At 38.7% G+C, this 26,858-nt stretch overlaps 1 protein-coding gene across 1 annotated transcript in view; it reads left to right on the top strand.

Annotated features, from left to right (window-relative positions):
* The first annotated feature begins 11,949 nt into the window (after window positions 1–11,949).
* RUNX1T1 (RUNX1 partner transcriptional co-repressor 1) overlaps window positions 11,950–26,858 on the top strand; it is a 95,484-nt gene continuing 80,575 nt past the window's right edge. Inside the window, exon 1 of the mRNA XM_005422889.2 lies at window positions 11,950–12,142. Coding sequence (XP_005422946.1) covers window positions 12,055–12,142 — 88 coding nt within the window. The 5' untranslated portion in view covers window positions 11,950–12,054. The remainder of the gene's footprint in view (window positions 12,143–26,858) is intronic.

The following is a 26,858-nucleotide window of genomic DNA, read 5'->3' as shown; positions in this document are numbered from 1 at the left end:
CTGCCCCCGCCCCGGGGCAGCTCCGAGGGGAGCGGAGACGGGCTCGCCTCCCGGGCTGGCCGCGGGGAGGGAGGAGGTGGCCGCAGAACAAAAGGTGGTGACTAAGGGACCCCACTTTAAACACAGCCCAGAGGAGCAGAGAGTGCCGTGTCTGGGTGTCTGGCGGGACGAGGTGAAGGAGCCCCGGCCTGGGGTGGCAGCGGGGCCGAGGGGATGTGACAGCCTCGGTCTGTCACGTCCGGGCACCCACCGCTCACTCCTGGGGTGGTTTCAGTGAAGGCTCCTAACTTCCAGAATCCCCGCAGAGGATGACCCCGGGCTTCAGGAAAAGTGGCTTCTTTGCTCTTTCTTTTTTGTTGTTTCGGATGGACTTCTGGTGGTGCTTTTGAAGTTCTTTTCCAGATTAAAATGAATTGCACGCTCAGTGTGTGCATGCACGCTGCTTTAGCAAACGGCTTTATCAATGGTCATATCTTAAAGCAACATTAAACAATTACCTTTATATTTAAAAGTTTGAAATATTTATACTGCCGTTTCACTTTGTCAAGTGTTTGCACAGATAGATATATAGATATGATCTGGTAACTAAAAGCCTAATTAAAATTTGTTTAAAGCCAGGGGGGCATGTATTCTTGTTGACAGCAGCAGATCGATAGGGTAAGACAATAGAGCCCCATTATTTTACTTCCATTGACTGAACATATTGACATTTCAGGTTTGCGATTGCCTCAGTGAGCATGATGAAACACTGAAATTCATGAACCAACTGTCTGGAGTGGCACATATATTACTGTATGTCATCTCTGCCTTCAGGTTACCTTATCATTGAAGCAGAATGGTAATGGATGGCAGCAGAGTACTTCAGGGGGGTGAGGGCTCTATCCGTTAAGAAGCTGACACATAGCAGGTTTCAGGAGTATCTTTAATTACACCTAGAATTATCTACAAAGGAAGATGGTCCTTGTTACCTGCTGCTGCACTTCAGAGTTTACAGGCTCAGAAGCAGACGGGATAACAAGGTACTTATGTGTCATTTTTTATATACACGACTTGATGCCTTTAACTTTTGCAGGAGCCCAAGAATTTCTGGTTGTGCTGTTTGCATGCTCGCCATGTTCACCAATGGCAGCATCTCAACCCAGTCTTGATGCTCAAGTTCTAGAGCATCTGCTAGACCTTCTCCCAGTCTGAAGACTGCAAAGGAAACAAAGAAAAACTTTGAGATAAATAAATGCCCTTTGAATTTCTCTCCCCTCAACATGTTCAAACGACAGTGCTCAGAGAATTCAATGCAGTGAGATTATAGTGGAATGAAACATACATGCATATATGTATATCTATATATATACACATACACACATTTTTTCCTTGCTATAAGCACCATAAAAAGAAATGTCTGTGCAATATGTGCACATGAATGCATAATTGTATATATCAGTTTATATGATTGCATATAAATGCCTTTATAAAGAAGACCCCTGTCTGCAGAGCATGCAATGTGTTTATTATTTCAGAGGCTTTCACATCATCTTTAAAATCTAGCACACTGTAGAACGAAACCCATCAGGGTAATGCCGAGATAGAGACTGAAATTAATTTAAAGCAGACAAAGAGCAAATACAGAAGAGCTGTTACGATTTAACTAATTTTTAAAAGTAAGTGGACTGAAAATATAAAATGTATTTTGTGTGCCATCTACTCAGCAATTGTTGCCATCAAGTGGACTGCCGATGCCCTTTAAGATGGTAAAAAGAAAACTAGTCCTTTATACCATTTTCCTGAAAATGTTAGGTTTCTGTTTGATCAGCAGGTGCTGTTGAGATGAAAGCCATGTGTAAATTTTCAGAAGGCCAAAAGTGTCAATTCAGAAAAGGAAAGTGATAAGAGAAAATGCAATCAGTTTTCCTGTTTTCAATTTGTGCAGGATTTGAAGAGCTGTTTTGTTAAACTGCTACATCTGCTCCAATATGAATATTGAACTACTTCCACTAAAAATAACACCCTATAATTTGGAAGCCATTGCAATCTTTTGTTAATGCAAGTGGGTTATTTGAAAAAAAAATCTATTCTGAAAAATCTCCTGCCTAATGTGCATTTTTGTTTATCGGCACTTTTATCTTCAGCAGATAAAATGGCATTATGCAATTAGGACCATATCTATTTGAACTGGAAAAATGACACTGGATAGCTGAATGTCACTATGTTGGTAAAAGGATTTAACTCGTACTTTAAAAATAATTTTATTAATAAACTATGATTGAATCTTAAAATGACATGTGGCTGTTTCCCCTTTGCAGCAATACAGCTTTACTTACTACTGAGGACCTTGAGCAATGTAAAGGATGTTCAGTATATGACACAACATTCTTTGGCTTGTTTCATTCCTGATATACCTGCAAATCTTAAGTTTAGGCTTATCAAGGATATTTTAGTTAATGGGGATTTTGGTGTAACTTTTTCCATGGTAAATGAAATGATGGAGTCATATTTGAATGCATATATACAAAAATAATCATGGTTGTGGAGCTGCTAATCCAAGTGAGTTCTATGACTTGGAAAGCATAGTATTAGTAGAGCATACCTCTTCTGTCATAAGCATCTCTGGAGAACATAACACTGTTGCTTTTTAATTTAAAAAAAACCACCAACGAAAAACCCCAACAATAACCTAATGGAAAATATATGTGTTTGTTAATTTTATAAATAAGGATCTAAATGAAGAAGGGATAATTCACTGTTACATCTACAGAACCCTGTGTACATAACATGAGTAAACGTGCAGAATAGAATGAGAGCTTTTATTGCTTTATTTCAACATAGCGAATTATGTGGTTTTAATATTAGAATGGGTTTTAGCTGTTGCATTCTAATCTAATCTAGTAGTCAGGAACTAATTTTTTTGGTAGGTATCTGCATGGGAAAAGGCCTTGCTGATGCTTCTGTTTGGTTTTGCAATTGGATTTGTACACTTTTGGCCTTGGGGGATTTTCCTCAAAGCGATCTACAGATCAGAAATAATTAAAATTCAATAAACTGAAATTTAAATATAGAATGGATTCTGTGTGAGATCCATGCTTGTGGTAGGTTGTCTAGAAGTCTGTGGCATGTCTCCTTTATAGTTTGTATTCCCCAGCATAACTGCGTGCACACATGTGCATAAATTTATGTTGAATGACAGAGGGATAATTATTTATACAGATTTTATCCAAAACTCTGTGCTCTCCTGAAACATAACAAAAAGCCTCCCTCCCCAGAAGAGTGTTTACATCCCGTGACAGTCACTAGATTCAAATCTTCTCAACATGAAAGTTGTTTCCTTTCCTCCAAACCTTCTTTTCCCCAACAAAGCTAACCCTGTTAAACCTCACCTTCTGTGGGATGTATACATAGTTATAGACATATGTACGAGAAGTAAATATTACAGAAAACATGGCCGATTGGGGCAAAATGTCTGTAGCCTTAAATAGCTGGTGATATCTGCCAACAGCAGGAGGGGCGCTGAGGAGGCCCTACCTCGGCTGACCCGGGGATGTGAGAGCCGTGGGGAGCCTCGCGTTCCTGCTCCGTGCCTACGAGGGGCTCCCTGCTCGCAGATACTGCCGAGCAAGCGCTCTGGCGCAGTGTGTGACAGCAGAGACTGCCTACCTGAACAGTTCTGAAACCAAGGAGCTTTTCACTTTGGTCGTGGGATTTTCTGGTGCTTTGCACAGGGGTTGGGGTGGAGCCCCGCCCCAAAAGAAAGATTATAGCTGCATGTCCAGATTTTCTTATCTAGATGTTCTGAACACATTCATGGGAGTGTTCTGTTTTCTTAATCTTTGCCAGAAATGCTGCATACAGTTTTGCTGTTCCTATTGAATAGTTGCCATATTTAACTCCACTGGTTGTGAATGGAAATGTGAATAATGTTCCCTCTTGTTTTCTGTAACACATTTTGGGATGCCTGGCAAAGGAGGGCATCGTAGATACTCAAAAGTATTTCAGAATACATAAAAAGAATTTAATAGAAGTTCTGAAACTTGGGTTTGTTTATATGTAGTTTTTGGACATGTGTTGACTTATTTAAGGGCTATGTTTTTATACTCAGTATTATTTCTTGAATGTAATGTCCATGAAAGTACAGTTGTGTTGTACAGAACTGTACAGCAACCATATTCCTGCCTGATCCCATATTGTAACATGCTGATTTGTGATCCTCATGGGATAACTCATGATTTCTTTAATAATTTTGGAAGGTATTTGATTAATTTTATGTTTATCAAGACAGGTATACTCTGGCTCTTATAGTAAAGTAAATGTGCAAGGTTCATGGAGGATAGATAATAGGTTTTTTTGGAAATTAGGTTGCAGTCTGGAAAGACAGAAGACTCCACCTAGTGGAGTGGAATTAATATGCACATGGTAGCAGGCAGCAGTGTGTAATAAAATAGGTATCATTTATGGAGAGCCAAGTTGCTACAGAGAGTAAAGTCCAGGAATTCAGACAAGCATCTGAGGCAGTGGTTGTATGACCATTACAAATTGTACCAGGCTGTAGTTACTTTTGGAGCTCTAGGAGGGTTATGTGTGTCTGCCATGTTGGATGTTAACATGCAGTTTGCATAAGTAGTAGGCATTACCAGCTTTTTTCTTTTGTAGTGCCTTTTATTTGGGGATCTGTTGTCTACATTTTTTGATTTCTGATGACCCCACAGATGCCCGTTTTGGTTGTGGCCCAGGTGTCATTTTAAATACCTTGGGGAAAAAAGGAAAAAAGACCAACAATTCAGCCCCAAAAAATCACCACTTTCCCCCCACAATTACTTATTTTTCAGAATACCTTTTCGGGTTTTCTTCTTTTACTTTGGTAATGGCAGTATCAGAATGTTAGCTCTGAATGTTGCCATGACAGGTTGTGTGGCATGTTGACTAAGGCTGTGTGTGCTTTCTGGGAGTCACAAGGTTTAACAAACTCTCTGATGAAGCATCAGATTATAGGGTTTTGTGCCTGTGCTTTATTGTCCCATTGGTTTGGTCACATTGTGCTCCTGGGATGTAGTAAAAAGAATTTTAAAGCTGGGATGTGAGTGAACATCCATCCTGAGCAGCTGAGATATTGTCCTGAAATTCTCTTAGAAAATGCATCCTAACATTGAATCACACATGCATTAGATAAGTTCAGGAAGAGAACTCCCTAAGACCAGCTCAGGCTTTGACAGCAAAGAGGGTGAGGCTATTGCCAGAAAATGGGATGATTAGGTGCAACAGAAGAGACAAAATGCTGCAAAGTATATTTGGGAAGAGTGCTCCAAAGGAGCACTTCCAGTGAAATCCAGGTGGGGTTTGTTGCCAGAGCCATTAAAGCATAATGGTGCCAGAAAAAGCTGCCAAAAAATGTGGGAATAATGGCACCTATGGGTGTGCTGTCAATGGATGGTACTGCCAGGATGATTTTTTATTTTATTTTAATGGTGACATTGCTAAAAGTATTTAAGGGTAATGTTATAGGAAGTGTTTTAGTGAGTGAAGTCACTGGGTTCCAGGAACCATTAAGCAAAACCTGTTTCATGACTCTACTATTTATTATTTTAAAGCTTGATGGCAAACCACTTAATGCTGGAAAAGCAGGCTGCAACCTGTATTAAAGCACGCTACAGGTGGACAAGGAAACCAACCTACTGAACTGAATAGCCCAAGGTAGTTTCTGAATGTTGTAATCATTTTATGTGCACCATGATAAATTAATACATCTCCATGGATCAGCAGAGCTTGTAAACATGGAATGAAATACTGGAGCTCAGATCTTACGTGGTACTCCCATACCTAGTTCTCACTGAAGACAATGTTTCTTTAGTTAAAATGCCAGTTTGAGGAGCTGGACTTTCAGGATTTCTGTGCTCCCACATCTCACACCAGTGATCTTGACAATACTTTTTTTAGATTGGTTCTCAGACTTAGATCTAGATCTCAAATGGACTAGCTCAGGTCTCAGTGTAAAGTTAGGGCAGTCTTTTTGGATTGTAAATCACTGACTTACCTGACAAGACTACCATATAAAGGAGAGAAAAAGCCTATTCCTTCCATAATAATGCTTGCAGATCCCTATTGAGTCTATTGGGCCAGGATTCTCATCTTGGGTATCCCAAGATCTGTTTTAAATTGTATTTAGGCCAGCTGCCTGCCAGACAAGTTCACAGCTACAGTAAATACCAGCTACAATACTTAGAAGGGGGGATCAATGTGTAATTTTCCTTCCACATTCTGGGATTGATTGATTGGTCCCACCTCTTCACCTGGGGAGCTTCTGATGTTCATTTTCTTTTTTGTTGTTTTTGTTTGTTTGTTCATTTGTTTTTAAGTCCAGGCCCAAATTTCACTATCTCTTACAGAGCTATTATTGGCCACTATTGTTTTTATTATTCCATGGCTTCTCTGGGAAGAGAAGGATGGGCAGGACCTCAGTGACATTGCCAGAGCAAGTCATCAGTAGCCATATCTGCCCCTTAGGAGGTCACAGGAAACAGGTGGCTGTGTTAATTGTCCTCACTCCCAACTCTTGTCCTTCCTGGAGGGAATTTAGAAGTGGTCAGGAAGTGTCAGGCCTACTGTGTCCCCCCAGGTTCACTGCTTCAGGCATTCATAATCATTTGAGCTATGTGCCAAGCAGGGGAGACTGTCTGGGAATCCTTACTGTCCTTTTTAAGCTGAGTGGCTACCTGGCTGGGAGGGCAGAGTATGCTGTTGCTGCAGAATATGTTCGGGATTGCAGCTGGAATCCAGCAGAATAACAAAGAATTCTATTAAAAAAAAACCAGTATTTCCCTATCATACACTGTTTTCCTTCTTTCAAGATATTCATAGAAAGGCTAGGTAAGCAAACTACAAAAACTCAAGAGGTGCATTAAATATTTCTGGAAACTGATCCACTTTTATTGGGTGGATAAGGATGTCAAGGATGGAGAATGTCAGTGTATTTTCTGCTTAGGCCAGTTTTAATTGTCTTTGTTGCAACTGCACCATCAGTAGCCATGGATCTCTAAATGGCACTCAGTCCTGTGCTTTGGAAAATCAGTTCAGGTCTTGCTGCTTTATATGAGCTTCTTATTAACAGCTTGCTTGATTTTTTTAGCAGTGAAGGTGCACGGTGTTGCTGAGTATCTCACTGCAAATGTGAGTGCACATCCAGTGCTGTAAGCCAGATTTTGAATTACCAGTAATGTTTCTTTAAAGTGTCTTTTGGAAATTATTCACTCATGTTGGAAGTGATGTGAGTTAAGTAATAAATATACTAGTTATTTATTTGCCATATGCATTTGGGGTGAAAACTGAGCTTCTGCTCAGGTGTACTCTTGATATTACCGAGACTACTTGACTAAATAAGGTGGGCTGCAGAATTATGTGGTCGGTGAATCACACTGGTTTCTGAATCACTCTTAGAAAATACCAGCCTGAAATGCTGGCAGATAATGAACACATTGTGCTTGGACTGGTACTTTATTTAAAGAATAGCATTTTAAAGTAGAATATTTTGTAAAATGTTACTTTAAGAACCATTTTGCAATTTACTTCCATCAAACCCATTGTACTAGGAAAAATACCTCCTTCAGAAGAGAAAAGGTGTCAGTATTGTGGAAGAATATCTGATTTTTATCCAGCTATTTGCTATTTAAGCTCCCTTCTTTTCAGTGCAAGGAGATCAGCTGACAACAGCAGCAACCAAATCATGTTTGCAGCTGGGCAATTACAGTAGACCCTAAGATCTGCAACTGTCAACCATGAACGCAGATGCCTTCAAAGTTCTGTTTTTCTTCCGTGTGGAAGTCGTTGGCATGGAACAGATGCCTTCATTTTGGAGAAACCAACTGCTGGATATAATTGGTTCTCTCTTGTCTTGTCCTCTAGGGACAGTCTCTCGCAGATGAAATTAGATGAGAGTAAAAAAAAAAAAGATACAGGCACACACACTTGCACATGACATGAAGCAGGAGTTTTCAGGATCCCTCTCTGTTTTGTCACGTGGAACTGTTTTCAGCTGGAAGATTTCATTCCATTTTTAGCACTCTACACACACACATGATGATGATGCTATATGAAAAACATGCAAATGAAAATATGTATCTGGCCAAAGTTTATTATTAATCTAGGCATGCTTGTTTAGAAATAAGACAAGCATATCCATCCCATATTACTTAAGTGTTAAATGTTGACTTCTGCGATATCTATTAGTGCTGCAGTCTCAGAAATTTAAAGTTAAGTCTCAGAAGAGACAAGATGCTTTGAAAACTGTTTTGTTGCAGTGGTGGAATCAAAGTTTTTTATCAAATGATTTGGTAGTTGCTAACATGGGAGGAAAAAAAACAAGTAGCAGACTAAAAAATTCACCTAGCATTACAGGCATTCAATTAAGAAAGCATCTTTACAGGAACTTCAGCAGAGTTAGTATGATGGACACCTGTGATGTGCTATTTCTGGGACCCTTGTGGTAGGGTACTGAAGTGACTGTGTCCTCTTACTGCAGGCACCGAAAATGAGATGGTGGCAAATGCCCTTGGAGGCTGTAACAGAGAGGGAGAATCTGCTTACCCTGTGCCTGTCAAAGGGTTTCTGTCATCCCTTCTCTGCCTCGGTGTAACAGCTACCAAATTGTGTTACTTAATTATGCTATTAAATTTATACCAACTTTAGGTTACTTTAATAAGCTCAGTTGTGAACTGTGACAGTCAGGCAGTGCTGTGTATTCTTGGGCAGACCAGGTGCATCCAGGAGGTGGGTGCAGCAGGGATCGGGGGCTGCCAGGAAATAAAACTGCCATTGCTGGTACCCAATGGGGGCCTCATCTCTGAATGCCTTTTTTATCTTAAGTTTTATTTCTGAGTAGAAGTTGGGGTTTTTGGTTTTGCTTGTGGTTCTTTTTTTTTTTTAATTTTAGTATGTATTGCACTTTGAGGTGTCAGTCCTTATTTTACATGATGCATTTACTACTACTGTAATAGTAATGTCACCAGCAGTGAAAACTGACAGGAGTTACCTTGGTCCTGCTTTGGTAGAGTTGGTAAAAGATAGTTTAGACACTTGATGTGGCTGGATAGCTGCCCTGTGCTGTGTTCCTTTGTTTCCTGCTAACCCCCGGGGGCTGTGTGGGTGGAGGGACTTCCAGCAGTTAGGAGGAAGCCCCAGGTAAACTTGTTTTTGAACTGATGATTCTTCAGCTTTTAGAAAGAGAGATTCTTTGCTGTAGGACTCCAGTTCTGATTCACAGAACTTGAGTGCGACAGTGTGCTTGCTCTTAGCATTATATTTCGGAAGAACCGCATATTAAAGGGAAAATTTGACTGGGGAAGTGCTTAGGTGATGAAGGGATTTCTGGCACTAACTAGGAAGTACAATGATGGTTCGTTTCATTTGAGGCTGATCCTGATATTTGTAGTCTTTACATCCTATTAATTCCTTGAAAGATAAGCTGATACAAGCATGATTTGCCAGGGCCAATGGCTCTTCTAAAAGTCTTGGCTCAGGTTATATCCCCCTTCTCTACACATATAAGATAAAAGCACTGTGAATACGAGGTTAACTGAATTCAAATAGAAGACTCTCTAGAGTTATTGCATTCCTTAGAAAATAAATACATTTCTCATATGGTTGAGATTGATCAAAAAAGTGTTCTGTATGCCAGTGATTACATTCCCATCTGTGATTAAGGTTTTCTGTCTGCATCTGGTTTTCACATTATATTTCTGTAACAAGAATCCTTTATATGGCAGAGTTCACTCTCTGTATTTTCTATTAGCTGCAGCTTGAACTACTGCACGGATCGCAGATTTACACATGTGGTTTTCATTACTTCATACCATTGAGAAAAAGTAATATTTGTTTGGGAAAGTATGTTTTTCAAAATTTCCATGGTAATACAACATGTTGATCCTTTTTTATAACACTCATCTAAGACTACAAATTGTTTGAGGCATTCTGCTTTCACTGAAGTTCAGACATTAGACAGTTTTGCATGTACATTCGAACAACAGCATCAGTTTACAATTCAGGAAGCAAAAATACATTTAAAGAAGTGGATTAGTGTAGAATGGGTATAGCAAAATGCATCCATCACTTTCGAAAATGAGGCAAATAGAAAAAATGAACATGGGCCTGAAACAAAGGAAGAGTAGCAAATTGAAGTGATGTCTTCATTGTAAAGTGGATGACAGATTTTTTTTTGTAAATAAGAACTTTTTTACAGTAAGATGTTTAAAATATTTTACCAGCTATGGAAAATGAGTATGCTATTCAGCAGAAATATTGAATTTTTATATATTACATAGTTTAACATATTTGACCCTAATTGTTTCTAGTGACCAAATTAAAAAAGGTTAGCAAAACATGACTATATCTTTACAAATGTGTAACTCTGAATCCAAAATATGGTGTATTCCACTCTAAGACAGTATTTCAGCCAAATTGTGCTGTTGCCACTTGGTAGAAAACTTAATGTTTAAATTATCTCAGTGAAATTAATAGGGCCACTTGGTCAGTGGAGAATTTTTCAGTTTTGGTAGGATTTATGGGTTTATGAGCATAAAAATCAGATCAAACAATAACAACAATTCAGAGAATGCTGTATGCATTTGTGGAAATTTAAAGCGTTACGCAAAAGTCTGGGCAATTGAAAAGTACACAATTCATGCTAGGGGCACAACTGAAAGGTAAATTTATTGCCTATGTACGAACATTGTGACAACTAGAGAATTACATACAAAATGAAAACAATTTTAATAAAGTAGGTATTGTACCCGAGTTGTGGAGTCCTAACCACATTTTGGAGGTTATTTCCAAATGCCAGAGGCAGTTGTGTCACTTTGAGAGCTCCACAGTTGCCAAATTCTGAGTAGAGTCCTGCAGTCCTTACTACTTGTTTTCACTGAAATCAGTGGAATTTTGGCTTCTCTCAGGACTGCGGGGAAATGTCCGACCACGACCGCTGGAAAGAAAGAAAGGACTTTGGTGAATTCCTTTGTTCTGTAACCTTAACTTTAACTTGGGAAGGTTTGTTTTGATTTAAGAAGGGTGCTTGTTTGTGGGAAAGATTGCAGTTTCTAGCACAAACACAAATGTGGTCTTTTGCAAATGCCCTCGGGCAATGAATTTTTTTTTGCAGAAAGATCTAGTGCAGGAGAGGGTTGGGGCTGGATTCTGGGTTAGTTGCATGAGCTGCGGCTGGATCCTTGTGCATGCTTAACTTGATTTCCCAAAATACTTGAACGGTCATTGCAGATTGAAGCATGTACGTAACAGTGTGTGCTTGGCTCTGAAAAAACTTTCTGTCTTGACATAATTATGAACCCTTGAAAAGCATATTAATGCCTTGGAAAAACTGACAGCGCTGTGATACAGACTTATACAAATGGCAGAGTATTTGTGTAACCCAAATAAACAGGTTTTTTAGGTCTTGGAGTGGGAGGGAAATTGCCTTTTCAAAAGTGGGAAGATGATCTGTAAATATATCAATAGCTTTTTGATCTGCCTTTCTTTAAATGTGTTTGCTGTTACAACTTACAAATCCAATTTAGTATTAGTGATGTGTAAATTGGAAGATCTCTATTTTTAGAAAACATTTTGATTTAATAAATGGTTCTCTAGAGCTTCTGTTGAACCAGGTAAAGTATGTAATATTTTATATTATGTGAATGTATTTAAACCTAAGCATTTTTACAGAATTAACTAATGGGTAGAATATAGGCTGCCCTTAATTTGTTGCCTTCTATATGCCAGTTGTTTTAACTGAGCAAATTATGAAACTACCTTTGTTAAAGAATTAATACAGTTTTAAAGTACTACCTTATATTAGCTAAGAAAATGTGGTTACTTGTTTTAGAATAATGTTTCTGTCTTCCCTTTTTATTTAAGACTACTATTATCATGTAAATGAAGGGGTGTGGTGCTTCAAACTGGCTGTGATATATGCTTTTTTTTTTTTTTTCATTTGTTGTTGTCAATAGAAAAGATTGATCTCTGGGCTGGTGAACATAATATCTGTCCCAGTCAGAAAAGGAAAGAGGAAATTAGCAGAGCGATTGGTGGAGAATGATATCTGTCAAAAGAAACACTTGGAGAGCACTGAGTTTAGTGATAGGTGACTGCCGGAAAAAAGGGAACTTTGAATTTTGTCAAGGTAAGGAACAGAAAAATATTTGATTTTATAATGTGAATACCTTTTAGAAGTTATTCGTGTGTATATAATGACTGTACCTTGCCTTGTAAACTGTAATTAAAAAAGAAATCTTTCCTTTTAGCTCCAGAGTCTGCCTAAATCAATGAAGGTGCTGTCCTTGTTTAATACAAGTAAGAAAAGAGTACTGCAATGCTAATAAAATACATCAGTCCTGACTTTTAGAAAATCTACATGAAATTTTAAACTTCGGCGTTATTTTTGTGTTTTTAATGACATAGTTGCTCTTTATGTGTCACGTCAATAGTACTTGGCTGGGTTGTGGAAATAGTGACTTTCAGTTTTCTGAACTGTGAATTGGAATAGTATTTGCAACCAGGTTAAGAGTTAGTTGTAATCACATTGGCAAAATGGTTGTTTGTAATTTAGTGGAATCCTCTGGTAAACTCATTGCATCAAACTGGGAATCTGTGATAAATTTGATTGAGATGATAATGAGAATGGATATTTCTGCTTCTTGTGTGCAAAGATTTTTACCGTACTAGAAAAGTAAGTCTGCTATTGCTGGACAAAATTTCTAGATAAGCTATGACAGTCGTTCCTGTCTTTACTGTAACTACATTTTTTCTTCTAAAATGGTGTGTGTCTGGATGGCAAGCAACTGCTAAACTGATTTTAAGTGCTTTCCAACACTTGGATAATTTTCTTTCCCAGTGTTGGACCATATCCCCTGACATAACTTTGATAGAGTATGGTACCAAAATAAGATGAATGGTGTCTGAGTACTCTTGGCTTTGCTCTGGATAGTTTTAAAGGTAGCTCAGCCTTTATCATATTACTGTTTTCCCACCTGAGATACTGTGGCCCATGCTGCTCTGCCTGTGGTGTGTGGAGAGATGGAGAACAGCTGAAAGAGCCAGTAGGAGCCTCTGCGCATCACCTTGTAGCAAAAGGCTAGGCCTGAGGTTTTGTGCACCAGTGTGAACATACTTTTAAAAAATTAAATCCTAATAAAAATGAAGTTTCATTCTAACTTGAGTTCCTATCTCAGTTTAAAACAAATAAATGCTTCTGTGGGACCTTCATGTACTCAGGCAGCACTGGAAGAGAATGAATAATCTTAGCAGGGTTTCTTCTTATGTTTTGATTTTGCTTATTTAGCAGTGTATAGCTTCTGACTAATTTCTCCTTTTCACTATCTACAGTCTTATTTTTCAAAGTGCAAATGTACCCTGTACAGGTGGCTGTTGGTTGGTTTCTTTTGCCATATGGGTCTTCTCAAAGGATTTTAAAAATAAATAAATGTAAAAGTAAAGATGTCATGCCTGAAGCATGGAGTGCTGGCATACTAATGGGAAGTTTATTGTGGTTTATTGCTATCAGAGCATGTGCAAGATAATGGAAATTTCCTACAACTTGGGAGCTAGGCTTATTTTCTAATACCTTTAATTTAAAGAAAGGGAATTAATATGACTAAAATTCACTTCATCTCTATAAAGTCCAACTGATGTGATGGTTGCTGAAGTATTTATAAAAAGGAGGGAACAGCACCTTATCCTTCCTGTTCACTGTTGTGCAGGTTGTGCTCTCTGTATTGTCTGGGTGCAGGCACATCTCTGCCATGGTGAAGTTGCTGTATACTGCATGATTCCCTTCTCTGTGCAGTTCTATCAGTTGTAGCCTTATACCTAAATAAACACATCTCTCTGTGATACCTCTTACAGAGTTAACAATATTGTATAGTTTTCACCTTGGTAATGAAGAATTCAAAACTGCTTTGTAGCTCTTAGAGAGGGATCAGTGGTGGTTAACAGTTCTTAGATCTTTGGCCATTCCCATTGTGACATTTACTTGAATTGAAGTGACTGGGTAAGGTGTCTGCATCTGGATGTATTTGTGACATGCTCAAAAATTTTAGTCTTAAATAGTTAAGAAGCTCCACATTTCCAGTGGTTTTTTTTTTTTTTGTTTTAAATTTCAGTTTTAAATAATTAGAGATGAAGCCAACACTGAGCTTAACTTAATATGGACTTTGCTGTGCCCAAGAAGATTTGCCTTGCTATTTGGAGCCTAAATTGGAGTAAAAGGCAAAAAAAGAAAGGTGTTTTGAGTTTATTGCCTCCTTGAAGCAATGGCCTCTTGTAGCAATGACTACTTCTGCTGATGTGACCCCTTTCAAACATCTTCATCTTTGTTTTGCTATTGCAAAGTCATCTTCTCTTAGCTTCCTTTTTTATCTTCAAAACAATTGTTTGCTTACCAATGTATCTTAAGGAGTACAGTGAAAATAATAAAGTCCCCTTCAAACATACCACAGATGCAAAAGAGTATGCACTGTATTATAGATAGTGAATTGGACTTCCAATCAGAATTTCATCTGTTCATGTGGTGCACACCTGTGGCTTGCTGGCATTGTTCTTGATTGGAGTGTGAGAGAGCTTAATGAAAAACAAAGCCAGGATGACAAGGAGAGACTCCACAGCAAACATGGGTTACTTCACATTAGGAAGAAAGTGAAATTCAAAGTACTGCTTTGGAGGCAGCTCCCTGGTATGTGGGACTATGTATGGGTGACCTGCGAAGGACACTGGTGCCCTGCTTGCTGCTACCTTGCAAATAAAGCATTTTTCTCTCTAGGTCAGGTTGATTTGGGCCAGTTGAGAGCATGGCCGATTTCTCCAGCTTGCTTTCTGAGCCAGTAAAAGTATCCTGGGCAAGAATCCAGCTTTTGAAGTACAAAGAAAATAACCCATAATCTATATAAAATGCTAGCGGATGGGGAAGGGAGGAAATTTACAGAGAATAAGTGAGTTTGAGAACAACTGTGTTAAAAGTAGAGTGTAAGGGGAATGTGTGTGTTTGACATTAGTATTTATTTTAATTTGAAAATACAGTCTTTGAAACCTTTGAGGTGAGCAGAGGACAAGCTCTTGCAATATGATATATTTATTAGTAAACTGAAACCAAGTGCTCCAGTTCAAGTTCCTTTTTCAAAGTGATTTTTTCTCCCCCTGAATTCGTAGAGTTTGGGTTCCCTCTCTGTGCCCCCCCTCCCTGCTCCCCCTCAATGTAACGTGTCTCTGATAACGTTAATGGGCTTTGCCCCACATGGAGCAGCAAGTGTATTGTACCACTGCTCACTGATCCCAGGTCAGTGTGATGCGTGAAATCAATTTATTTGAATCTCTTTGCCTGTATAGGAATTTGGCAGCATGCCAGTTGTTTTCATTTAATGTTCTTTGTGTTGAACACAGACAAGCAGGCATGCTTTTGTACTCCTCTTTCTTCTGGGCTCTTCTCTTTTCAGCCAATATTCTATTCTGTGGATTTTTCAGAAAGAGGTAGGAATGTGTTACCTTTTTAAAAATAATTTTTGTTTAAATAGCCTTTAAAGAGCGTAAAAACTAGGTCAGTCACAGAGCAGCCTTGTGTAGGGTTTTCTGCCAAGTATAGGTGGTAACACCTGCCCTTTCCCATTTCTGAAATTTGGGGAAAAAGAGAAAACACTGGTCTGTTTTTCCAATGCCTAGGTCTATGATTTATGTCCACTTGTAAGACAAAGACTCTTCAATAATGCTTAAATCAGAATAATTTTATTTCTAAATAAGTGAGTGTCTGGCTGTTGGCTGGACAAATTGACAATATGTTTCAGGATCTTTTTGAGTAATGACCTTAAACTAAACATTAATTTGGGAATCCCTTGTCTCATCTTTCTGTCTGTTCATCCCCTCCCCCCAGTAATTTAATATTTTGAATGGCTGGCTGAAGAACCGCTACACCCAAGTACCCATTTATTTCATTTTTTTCCTTCTTTTTTTTTTTTTTAAGAGAAATCAAGGTGTGTGGAACAGAGCAAATAATATAGTCCTTCGTAAACTGGTGGGGGAGGGAGGGAATAGCAGCAGATATTTCCAGGAGGATTTGTTTTAGAGCCCGGTGTCGCAGAGGCAGGAGCAGCAGGAGAAGGCTCTGCCGGTGCTTGGGGCGGCTGGTGCGGAAGTTGATGTGCAGAACCGCGGAGCCGCGGCGCAGGGGTCAGACTCGTACACATCGGCCCCGTTTCCTTGTTTAATTACCTGAAGAGCAAAACATCCAGGCTGGGAGTGTGTGAAAACCCAGTATCTCGATCAGCAGTTTGCTGCTCTGACATCCTGCGAGGCCAGCCCCGTCTGTCCGCAAACGTCAGGGCTGGTTCCTGACAGGGGGCTATCTCTGCCGGGCCTCGGTTCCTTCCATTCAGGAGGCATTGTGTGGAAGAGGGTTTGGTCAGGAATTTGAGGTTCCTGCCGGTTCTTCCAGCCCGGACAACCCTGTGACAGATAGGCATGATTTTTTTCTTTTAAAGAATAATAATAAAGAAAAAAAATTGGCTCTTTTTAGTCTTTCCCTTGTAATTCTGGCATTGGTATAACACTGACTGAAACAAAACATTAACCCTTTTTCTTCTGAATTTGCGTCTTTTTTCTTCTATTTGATTCTTTCTTGCTTGACCTCTTATTTTCAGAAATCAAATCTTCTGAGGAGCAAATTATTTGAGGTGGATTTTGTTCTATGAAACAGTTATACTTTTGAAAATGGTATTTATTTCATAGTTCACATTTATATAATCATCATGCTTGGCATATTAAGTTTATCATTGTAAGTGTGCTTGGCAGCATTGTTTTTCTTTGTCCCCTGGATTCAAACCAAGCCAGTGTTTGTTTCTGGGCCATTAAAACAGTAATGGCAGCTATCAATGCTTCCATTCTTATTATCCAAGTGATTTTCCTAGATGTTTAAAAGTCTGGTGTTCAATTTTAAAGTGTTGGGATAGAGTCATTTATAGTCCTTGGTTCCTTGGTCCTTTATAGCTGCTGTTTGTTGAGGTCACAGGCAGCGTTCAGGATTGGGTCCATAGATGGATATGTTCCATTAGGATGTAAAGCTCCTCCCTATAGCTGACAGATACTGTATGTTTACATGGGCAAAGGGCTTTAATAGGTATTTGGTTGTTTTGGGGTTTGTTTCTTTATTTTGGTTTTGTTTTGGTTTTGTTTTGGTTTGGTTTTTTTTAATGTGTGTATGTGAAGAATTAAAGTACAACTTCTTGTTTGAATGATAACTGAAGAATATTACTCTTATTACTACAATCTCAGTACTTGAGTTTATAACATAGTGGTGTTAATAGTTGTATTGGTAGAACTTAAATCACCGGGTAAAAGTAGTAGAGGGAGACAACATAATTAATAAGGGCTTCCAGCAGAAATGAGTGTAGGATGTGACTATTGCAGTTTATTGTTGTGGGCAGAAGCTGGTCCAAGAAAGATACTTGTGGTTGCAGGAGGAGAAAAAGAGAGCTGAAAATTAACTAAGGTTTCATTTCCTTTCATGCTGAAGGCTTTTGGTCCAGTCTGTAGAGTTATGCCCACAGGCTCAGCATACATATTAATGTGCTAGAGATTTTGGGGACTTTGTAGGTGAGATTGAAATCTTTTGAGCGGTTAGTTAGATTTTCCCTGCTAATATTTAATTGGAAATTTGTAATACAAATGTAAGGGCATACTTTTCTTCTTGCAGGTGAGGAATTTGGGGACCCTTGAGTGAAGGAGGTAGCCTTCAGTGTACATATGCAGTCACAGACAGGAGTCAGCTACAAGAGCTAAGAGTCATTGTCATCTATTGTGCCACTAATCCCCCATCTGAAAAGCATTTTCAGGAGTTGGTGCAACAAAAGAGCTGTAACAGTGTTATCAGATTGATAATTGTGATCTAATGAACTCTTAAATATGTACAATAATCCTTCACCTTTAGAATCAGACCCCTTTCTTCAGTACAAACTCCCTAGGTTACTCTGGTGTAAAGGCGCCTTTAAGTAAAAGTGGATCACTTAGACATGTAGTTTTAAATGTCTGTCCTGTCATATTGTAAAGAAGCCATAATTTAAATAAGCATTGCTTGTGTTTGTAGGATGAAAAAAAAGTTGGTTTATGCATTGTGGTCAGTCTTGAAGGGAACATGACATATGTACAAGGTTTGTACATATGAGGGAGATTATATGTGTACGAAAGCACTGTCTGTTTGTTGAACCTTTACATGTCATATAAGTTGTGTCCCTCTTTTCCAGTGTTTTAGTTGCTTTTATTTTTTTTTTGGCAGAGTTCATAATCCAATGAACTGTCCATGACCTCTATCCAACCATTGCCTGCCTCAACCAGCAGTCCATTCAATGAAAAGTTCTGCATGGACGTGTGGTGACAACAACCACTGCATTGTCTTTCCTCCTACCCATTGGGTGTGAAGAGCCACTTTGAAAATAACAAATAATAAATGGTAGCCTTTACACCAGGGCTGCCACTCAAAAATTCCTTGGGATAATGGATTTAAATCAGCATTCTCTTCGAAAAAATGTTTATCTTGGCCATCTCCAAAAGCCTCTGCTGTGATAATCTTGCTTAAGGAAAGTTCTTGTGGATAATAGTTCCCAAGATTGTTTGGGCTTTATTAAAACTGCCACCTTGCATTGTGCCCAAACATTTACTGCTTCTCTTTGCAGATATTCTCCTAGTGTAAAGTGGTGTAATTTGCTCTTGGTATGAAATTCCACTTCATAATCACTTCTGCATTTTTCTGCTTCTCGTCTGAATGGCTACAACGAAGCACCATGTGGAGTACAACACCATTAGATAAAGTGAAATTATATTTTGAGGCTTGTGTTCCTCAAGGCTTCTCCCAGTTCCTAAAGAAACAAAGATTTTGTATTTTAATTTTTCTTAGCTGTGATGGGATTCATCTGGGTCAGACTAGAAGCACAGAGATTAGAACAACACATGGTGCTTCCAGGGAGCTTGATGTGCTCCTTCAATAGCACTTTAAGTGAATACAGTTCTGGCTTAGTTTTGTAATGGAAACCTAACTGGCATGGTGTTTTTCCCTCAGTGTTAAGAGCACTGATTGTTGCTATTCAATTTATGTATTAATTGGGAGTAGTATTTTATGGTAGTACTCACACTTTGGAATTCTGGAACTTCCTTTAGCTGTCAAGGTTGGTGGAGGTGGGAGAGGATAACTGTCCAAGGCAGCTGGAGCAGAGGCAGGTCATGTGTGAGCTGGAGAAGAGGGATGTGTAGCAGACTGAGAAGGTGGCCCCAGAGTCATGACTTTAGGAGTAGAGTTGGTGCCAGAGAGAAGACAGAGGACAGTGATTGGAAAAGTGAGAGAAAAATGTGATGGAAGGTATAACTAAGGAAACAATGGAAAGAAAAGGACTTTACTAAAATCAGCGCCTTCCTTTTGTCACTTACAAATGATAATGTCTTTCTATCATCAAGGGTTGAATGAGTTTGTGTACTGATTCTGCTGTGTTTCCAGATGCTGAACTGCATTAGAGCAGTTCATTTGGTAATACTGCCTGGCATTTTAAAAATTACAGGGTCTGCCAGTAGGTTGTCCTATTATAACTGTGAGAAAACTCATCCATAAAAGAACCGCTGTTCTGTTTGGACTTAGTTCTCTTCATGTAAAAATCTGCCCCTGCTGCCTCTGTTCCATTAGATCTCCTAATTCATCAGGGAAACAGAAAATACTTGATGATAAGGTGACTTTATCACCTGGCTCTGGAAAGCAAATAATTTAAATGGAGAAATAATACTTAGCTGTCCTAGATATGCTGAAATATGTCTTTACAGTCCTCATTCACTTGCCCTCTTGAAGTTACTCAGTAGTTGACAGATGTCATACTAAAATAAAGCATTAGTAGTAAACAGCAACATGCTGTCCAATGGCAGTGCTGTGATATTATGGGCACTACTGTGTGTATAAAAACATAACCAGGCATGCAGAATGGCCAGGCTTCCAGCCCACTGCAGTGGAGGCCAGTGCAAAGATTTTGCTAACTGATGTAAGACTAAGCTTTATTTTCTGAATACTTGTGTGTTTTACTAGCATAAACATGCCCTTATATTGTTGGAAAAAAATTATATGTTGAATAATACAGTACTTTAATTTCCCTTATATTTCTGATGACTGTTGTGGTTTGCAAATTCATATTGAGCTCATCAGGAGCAATAGCTTTGTGTGAAGGCCCCTTTGAAGAAAGTTTTTGTACCATTATAAATGTAGCAAATAAATACAAGTTGATCAATATATGACAAAAGGGCGAAGAAGGGAGGTCAATAGGTAAGAATATTTGCATATAAACCGTTTTCGCCCTGTTGAAAATGGCAGTATGAGCATAAATAAATGTTTTGTAATGCTGTGTATTTGCTCCACCTGCTGGATTTTCCTGGAAGTGTTTTTAATCTTAATGGGAAGTTGTCCTTTATAGTAAAGACATTTCTCAGAGTAAAGGCAACTTCTTTCTTTCATTCATTCTTTCATTCTTTCTTTCATTCGTTCTTTTCTTTCTTTTCTCTTTTCTCTTTTCTCTTTTCCTTTTCCTTTTCTTTTCTTTTCTTTTCTTTTCTTTTCTTTTCTTTTCTTTTCTTTTCTTTTCTTTTCTTTTCTTTTCTTTTCTTTTCTTTTCTTTTCTTTTCTTTTCTTTTCTTTTCTTTTCTTTTCTTTTCTTTTCTTTTCTTTTCTTTTCTTTCCTTTCCTTTCCTTTCCTTTCCTTTCCTTTCCTTTCCTTTCCTTTCCTTTCCTTTCCTTTCCTTTCCTTTCCTTTCCTTTCCTTTCCTTTCCTTTTCTTTCTTTTCTTTTCTTCTTTTCTTTTCTTTTTTTCTCTTTTCTTTCTTTTATTTTCTTTTTTTCTCTTTTCCCTTTCTCATTTCTTTCTCTTAGCAATGGCATTGCAATAGGCAGATTTGTGGAAAGTATAATTTGATATTTGTCTTGGCCACACTTTGTCAGCACAGAGATCTCTATGAAAGCGTAGCATTCCAAATCCATTAGTAATTACAGTTTATTCTGGGGCTTATTTAGAGTATTCTTGGACTCATCTAGAGATTAGTAATTGCTGAGTCCAAGTCTGTGGCTTGTAGAGTTATATGTGATCAGTGAAAGGGAGGATTTGCTATGAGTTCCCACTTCCCCCCCATCCTACGTTCTGAGCCCCTCGATCAGAAGTAGCAGTGTTATTGAAAAAGAGAGTTACTATGCTTAAGTGTTAGTGCTGTACATCAGCATAAAATCTGTCTGTCATTAAGCTAGCTTTGCAAACATTGTTTTCTTTGGAATTCTTAAGGACTCGGTTATGCTTTGATCATCTCATTGTTCTCCTTAGGTTATTTTTTTCCTTTAGAGTGTAATGGCTCCCTAACAGAAGGTGAAGTTTAGAAAATAGTGTCTCCATATGCAAGGGATTTGGAGACCTTTTTATTGTCTTTAAAAATGTCATTCATAGTCCTCATTAGCATTTATTGTTGCAAGCATACAAGCAGAAAATGTGAAATTGGTATGTCATGAATAGCTCCACAGAGCTCTAGAGCCCTGAAATTTTGCCTGCAGTGTGGTGTGGGGCAGGCATTGAGAGAAAGCTGGCCAGATGGCTGCCAGCACAGAGCAGAGCTGCAGGTTTTTGTCTCTGGTGCTGAGAGGAGGGAAAGTTCACTGGAGCATACGCTATCACCCCGTGCATTTTAACAAAACTAACTCGCCATCAGTCAAAACTGGGAGGTGGTGACATTGAAACAAAAGTTTTCAATATAATGTAACAATCCTTGTCAAATGAATAAAGTATGTTTAGTTAGTGTCACAAATATTGACATGTTACAGAGAAAAATGCAAGGCTCAAATTTATGGCTAGTGGTAGATACGCTTTCACACAAATATGCTCTACATTATCTTTATTATGAAGATCCTATACATTGAAAAGACATCGATTAAAGGTCAAAACTTGGGTTAATATACTACAGGAGGAGGAGTTTCCCTACCCATGTTAAATGAGCAAACACCCTGAGCTTCAAGTCAAAAAAGCAGCTGATAGCTTGAAACACTTTTTTCCTTCACTGCCCCCCCTCCTGCATGCCCTCCCCCTTTCCCCTTCTTTTTGTATCTTAAAATATGGCTATAGTTCAGCAGAAGCAGATATTCTCTTCCAGGCTTCTCCAGGTCACAATGAATGTGTTTTTTCTCTGTTAGTGAGACAGCATCATTAGTATTTTCTTTCAGAAATATTTTCAAATCAATATCAAATTTTCTAAAGTGCATGAGTGGTGTCTATGCACAGATGGTGTGGTAATTTTCTTTGAAATCAAATGATGATAGAAATTAGCAGTCAATTCTAATTTACTTTACCCACATTTTGGAAAATATAGTATTTAATAAAAAAGTGAGGCAAAACTTGTTTAGCTTAAATCTAGTGAAAGAAATAGATCCCAAGACAGGTACACTTATATGTGAGTTTGTCCATGTGAGTGTTTTTACCAAAACCTATATAGAGAGCAAAAGAGCATGTGTTCTTTAAGGCCTGAATGTTGTCCCTCCCACTGTGAGTCAGTTAATTTTTTGGAACTATTCTTTCATGTTAGGTCAAATTGTATATTTTCATTGTTTTAAAACCTGAAGTGCACCCAAAATGTCACTGGAATTTCTGTGTGTTCAACAAAAATTAATTTTTGGAGGGTTTTTTGATCAAAAAGCAATAGGCAGTCTAGGTTGTTAAGTCTAATGCACTGTCAAGGCTGCCTTTTCTTAAAGGATGATTTAAAATACTCTTTGGAGTATTGTTGAAATATGGATATAACTTAAAAGTTTTCTTAACTGAAAAAACATGAATGCTTTCTCAATTCCAATGAGTTTAATCCAATACTCAAGGTAACATCATGAACAGTTTGTCTTAGAAAACAAAGAATATTTTCTTACCACCTTGGTGACTACCTTTCAACTGCTCAGTGTTTGATTTGTGTAGGTAATCTCAGTTAGTCTGTATTTCACAGAGCAGTGTATGTTTTAAATGTCTCATTTGTCTTTTTTCAGAAGTCCAGAAAGCCTTGCCAATAAGGAAATGCTTAGGGAAATGTTTAGTGTTATCTGGCAAATGTTTTGTGTTGCATGCATAAAGAGCTGCTGTTAACAGATAAGCACATATCTTATTGGAATATTTAAATTCCATTTCCAAGGAAAGAACTGGAAGCTTATAGAGAAGTGCCTTTCTTGGGTAGATTTAGCCTTTTGTGGTAGTGCAGTAAAACCAAGGGAGGCTAGGTACAATGTAATGGAAAAAGTTGCACTGAGGGTCCCATTACAGGCTTAGGTGGGCTGCCATGGCACCAGGCAATCAGAGATACTTGGGCAGCAAGAAATGACTGAGCTTCTCCTGAAGGTGTTGCCTTTACTGTACTGTGGTTGGACTGTCAGCTGAACAAAGTTAAGAAAGCATCCAGAAGTGGTTGTCCCCTGTCCCCTGCATCAGCTCCACAGCTCACACATTAGGTGGGTTTGCCCTGTCAGTGGGATGCCTTAAGAAAACACTAATAGCTTCCAGCTGGGTGGAAAATCAAAACGTTTTGGGGCTGACAAAACTAGTAGATTTGAATTTGAAAGCCCAGCTAATGCCTCCATTTTTATTTACCACTCGCCCATAAAAGATTATTTTCCAATATGTCAGCCTCATTTGGTGGCCAGTGGTCTGAAAGTGAAAGTGGAACAAGCAAGCGGGGAAATCTGGACATTAGTGAGTCCGCCCTTTCAAGCTGGTGTGCCACTTTGTGGAATGGCCTTCCCTGAGATTGGGGGGGTCCTAATGACCATTCATCAATGCTCGTTGACTGATCATTGAGTGCCTTCTCATTCAGTTTATCAAGTCTTGCACATAAAAAGTCAGAATAAGCATTATTCAGCTTTGTTAAAGCCAACTAGGAGTAAAATGCTCCATTTGAACCCATTTTGCCCTTGGTTTTTCACTTTGTTAATGCAGTCCTGCTTAAATGAGTGCTTTTATTGGGTCTGTTAGAATATCTGAAACTATTAATTCTCTTGTATTGAATAGCTGGTGGCAGGCCAGAGCAGATGGGGTAGAAAACTATTTGGTTGGGTGTATTGCTTTCAATTAGGATCAATGAGGTTTCAGCTCCTTTGAATTAACTCACTTAATACCCACTGTGTGAAGTCACAATGTATCACAACAGTCTGCTATAAGTAGAGCGGGAAGTTGAGAAGTCCTACAGAAAAGCTTTGAGTTAAATTCTTCCTTCACTGTTAATAGAGAGCTTTCATTAACTACAGATGTGTTTCAGTGGACTTCCAGTCCCTGTTATTAAGCTGGGTTTGCACAAAAGGCAATCTCTGTACTTTTACATGATGGCCATTAGGAATTTCCCTTTTCCATCAGATTCATGTCTTGGCTACCTTATATCATCCGCTGCATAAAAATCTTTATGCTTCCCTTTCAAATACAAGACTATGGAGACTGGTTTGCCTTCTCTACCCATTTTCAAACTAAGGACTCCTAAAGGAAGATTTAAATTATTTTGTAAAGCCTTTTGAGTGATGGTCAAAGGAGGAGCTGGTGCCCACCCAAAATGGTGTAATGTAATGTGCACCATAAAAAAACTGGGCCCCGATTGTCTTGTGGGTTTTTCATTCGTTTTGTATCCCATTCATTTTGGCAATACTCTGATTCTTGTGATGCAGCAGAACTGTTCTGTGTTAAAACCAGTGTCTTTCCTTTCTTGGTGGAGAATAAAACCATTTTACAGAATGGGCTGTCCACTTTTGCTTGGCCTGCTAAAATTTTAGATGTGGTGCAAAAACTTCTAGGGCAAGCTTTAGGTGACTGCATTAGAAATGGGGGTGGGGAAAGCAAATAAATTTCCACAGATACTTCTTCAGGGAGGACTGCCAAATGGGTTGCAGCCTGCCTCAGTGTATTAAATAATGAGAGGGGAAAACTATGTATGCAGCTGGCTGCTTGAGAAAATGCTGAAGTAGTCTCAGATGCACAGGCATTCTGTTAGCCCCTTCCATGAGCAGACTTCTAGGTGAGAATCTCCAGGGATCCAGGTTTTGTTGACGTGGATCAATTTAAGTGGCAATTACTGTAGTCAGATAACAGCTTAAAAAGGCTTTTTACACACAGAAAAAAAGATGCGTAATCATGCAGCATATGGAAGTTCAATTTCGTGAGCCATGGTCTGTGGATTTACAATGTACTGATATTAAGACCTTCTTTTAAAGAGTGAATATTGTTCGGTTTTATTAAAATGCATCATAGCATTGACACATTACTTTCTACTCTGAAGCTGATTCAGGCTGCATCTATGTTGATGGAAGGTTGCATTTCCAACTGTGAAAATGTTTCTCCTTTCATGTAGAGTACAGCATTACAAAAAAAAAAAAACCAACGTAGCAAATACAATACTAACTGACTGGTTTTAAATAGTGCATCAAATAATAAAACCAAAAGGACAGTAAAGTCTTTAAAGGCCTTGTTGGAGCAGACTTCACTTGTCTCCATTTCCCTTGTTTCTCTCCCTTTGCCCCTCTGCTTTTTTCCCTTTCATGAAAGTGGTCAGGAAAATGTTTTCATGTTTTGGTTTTCATGTTTCTCTTGGGCTCTCTGACACTCAAAAATCCATTATAAAGAACTTCATTACGATAGATGTCTGGCGAAGATGAAGAAAATACCTGCCTCAAGTAGTAGACACATTAGGTTGTAAGTGCTGGGCTAACAGCCCAGGGGATTGTTATTGGGGCAGGGGAGCTCCTTTTCTTCTTGATAGTCTTGGATTTGCCAGTTCTGTGTTTGGAATTTCTCTCCTATTTAAATGAAACCTAAGGGTGACACTTAGATTGTGTTAAAAAAATATCGTAGAAATATCAGTAAATAAAATGATTCATTTTCTTTAAGTGAGAAATATTCATGAGTTCAGTCTGGACATTAGGAAGGACTGTTATTTTCTGCTTGATTTTGCATGTGTGTCCTTTTCCTAAACAGATCTTTATCAGGCTCTGTGGTAGCTAGAGGAAGGAAGAGGAAGGCCTAAAAGCAGAGCTGTTTCTTCTTAATAGAGGCAGAAGATGGCATAATGCAAAATCAGGGGGGTGCATAAATATGTACACAAGGACAGACCTTACACTGAGAAGATCTGACTGAGAGTTGTTGCCTTTCCATAAAGGTTTGAATGTATAATGCAAAAGTAAAGTCAGAACCAGGACCTACGTGTTAGTTGCTGGAGAAATGGCTCGTTACTAAAGCATTTTGCACGTGCTGAATGGGAGGAGAGTTTTCAAAAGGACGGTATTTTTTCTTGTGCCTAGAATTTTGTGCAAAGCTGTGTGCTACAGAAGGCACGAGAGTCAAGCGTATGCTTCTTCTAAGAGGCAAAGATGTTTTACAAAGGACTAAAGAGGGACTGCTGTGAAGAAAATAGCCAGCTTTAGATAAAGCACTATAACAAAGACTTGTAGTTTTATGTATCATGGTGTCCATTAAAGCTTAATAGGGAAGAGTGAATTGAACCGAGCCAGGCATACCTTATTCATGTGAAGGATAAACATTTAAGGGGTTCACAAAATCAGAAATTGGGAGGACATGATTGTTTAGCTTTTGAAAAAGCTTTACAGGGAAGATTTTGTTTTCATCCCCCATGGATCACTATGCAAGGTAAAGGAGAGTAAGCTGCAAATGTTTGGAACATATCAATGGAAGAATCCCAGGGGGTTAAAAGCACCATAGTAAAATGTAAGTGGTCTGCTTTCTAAGTGTGGTCTATTTTACACATACTACTGTGGATCTGAGAGAGTGAGTGATTTTGATACTCCATTCCGTATAGTAAAGGAGAATAATAATGACAGAAGTGTGTGT

Source organism: Geospiza fortis, unplaced genomic scaffold (assembly GCF_000277835.1).
Source record: "Geospiza fortis unplaced genomic scaffold, GeoFor_1.0 scaffold7, whole genome shotgun sequence".
NCBI classification, from domain to species: domain Eukaryota; kingdom Metazoa; phylum Chordata; class Aves; order Passeriformes; family Thraupidae; genus Geospiza; species Geospiza fortis.
Note: the sequence above shows the minus strand (reverse complement) of the source record. Positions and strands in the feature narration are given on the sequence as shown.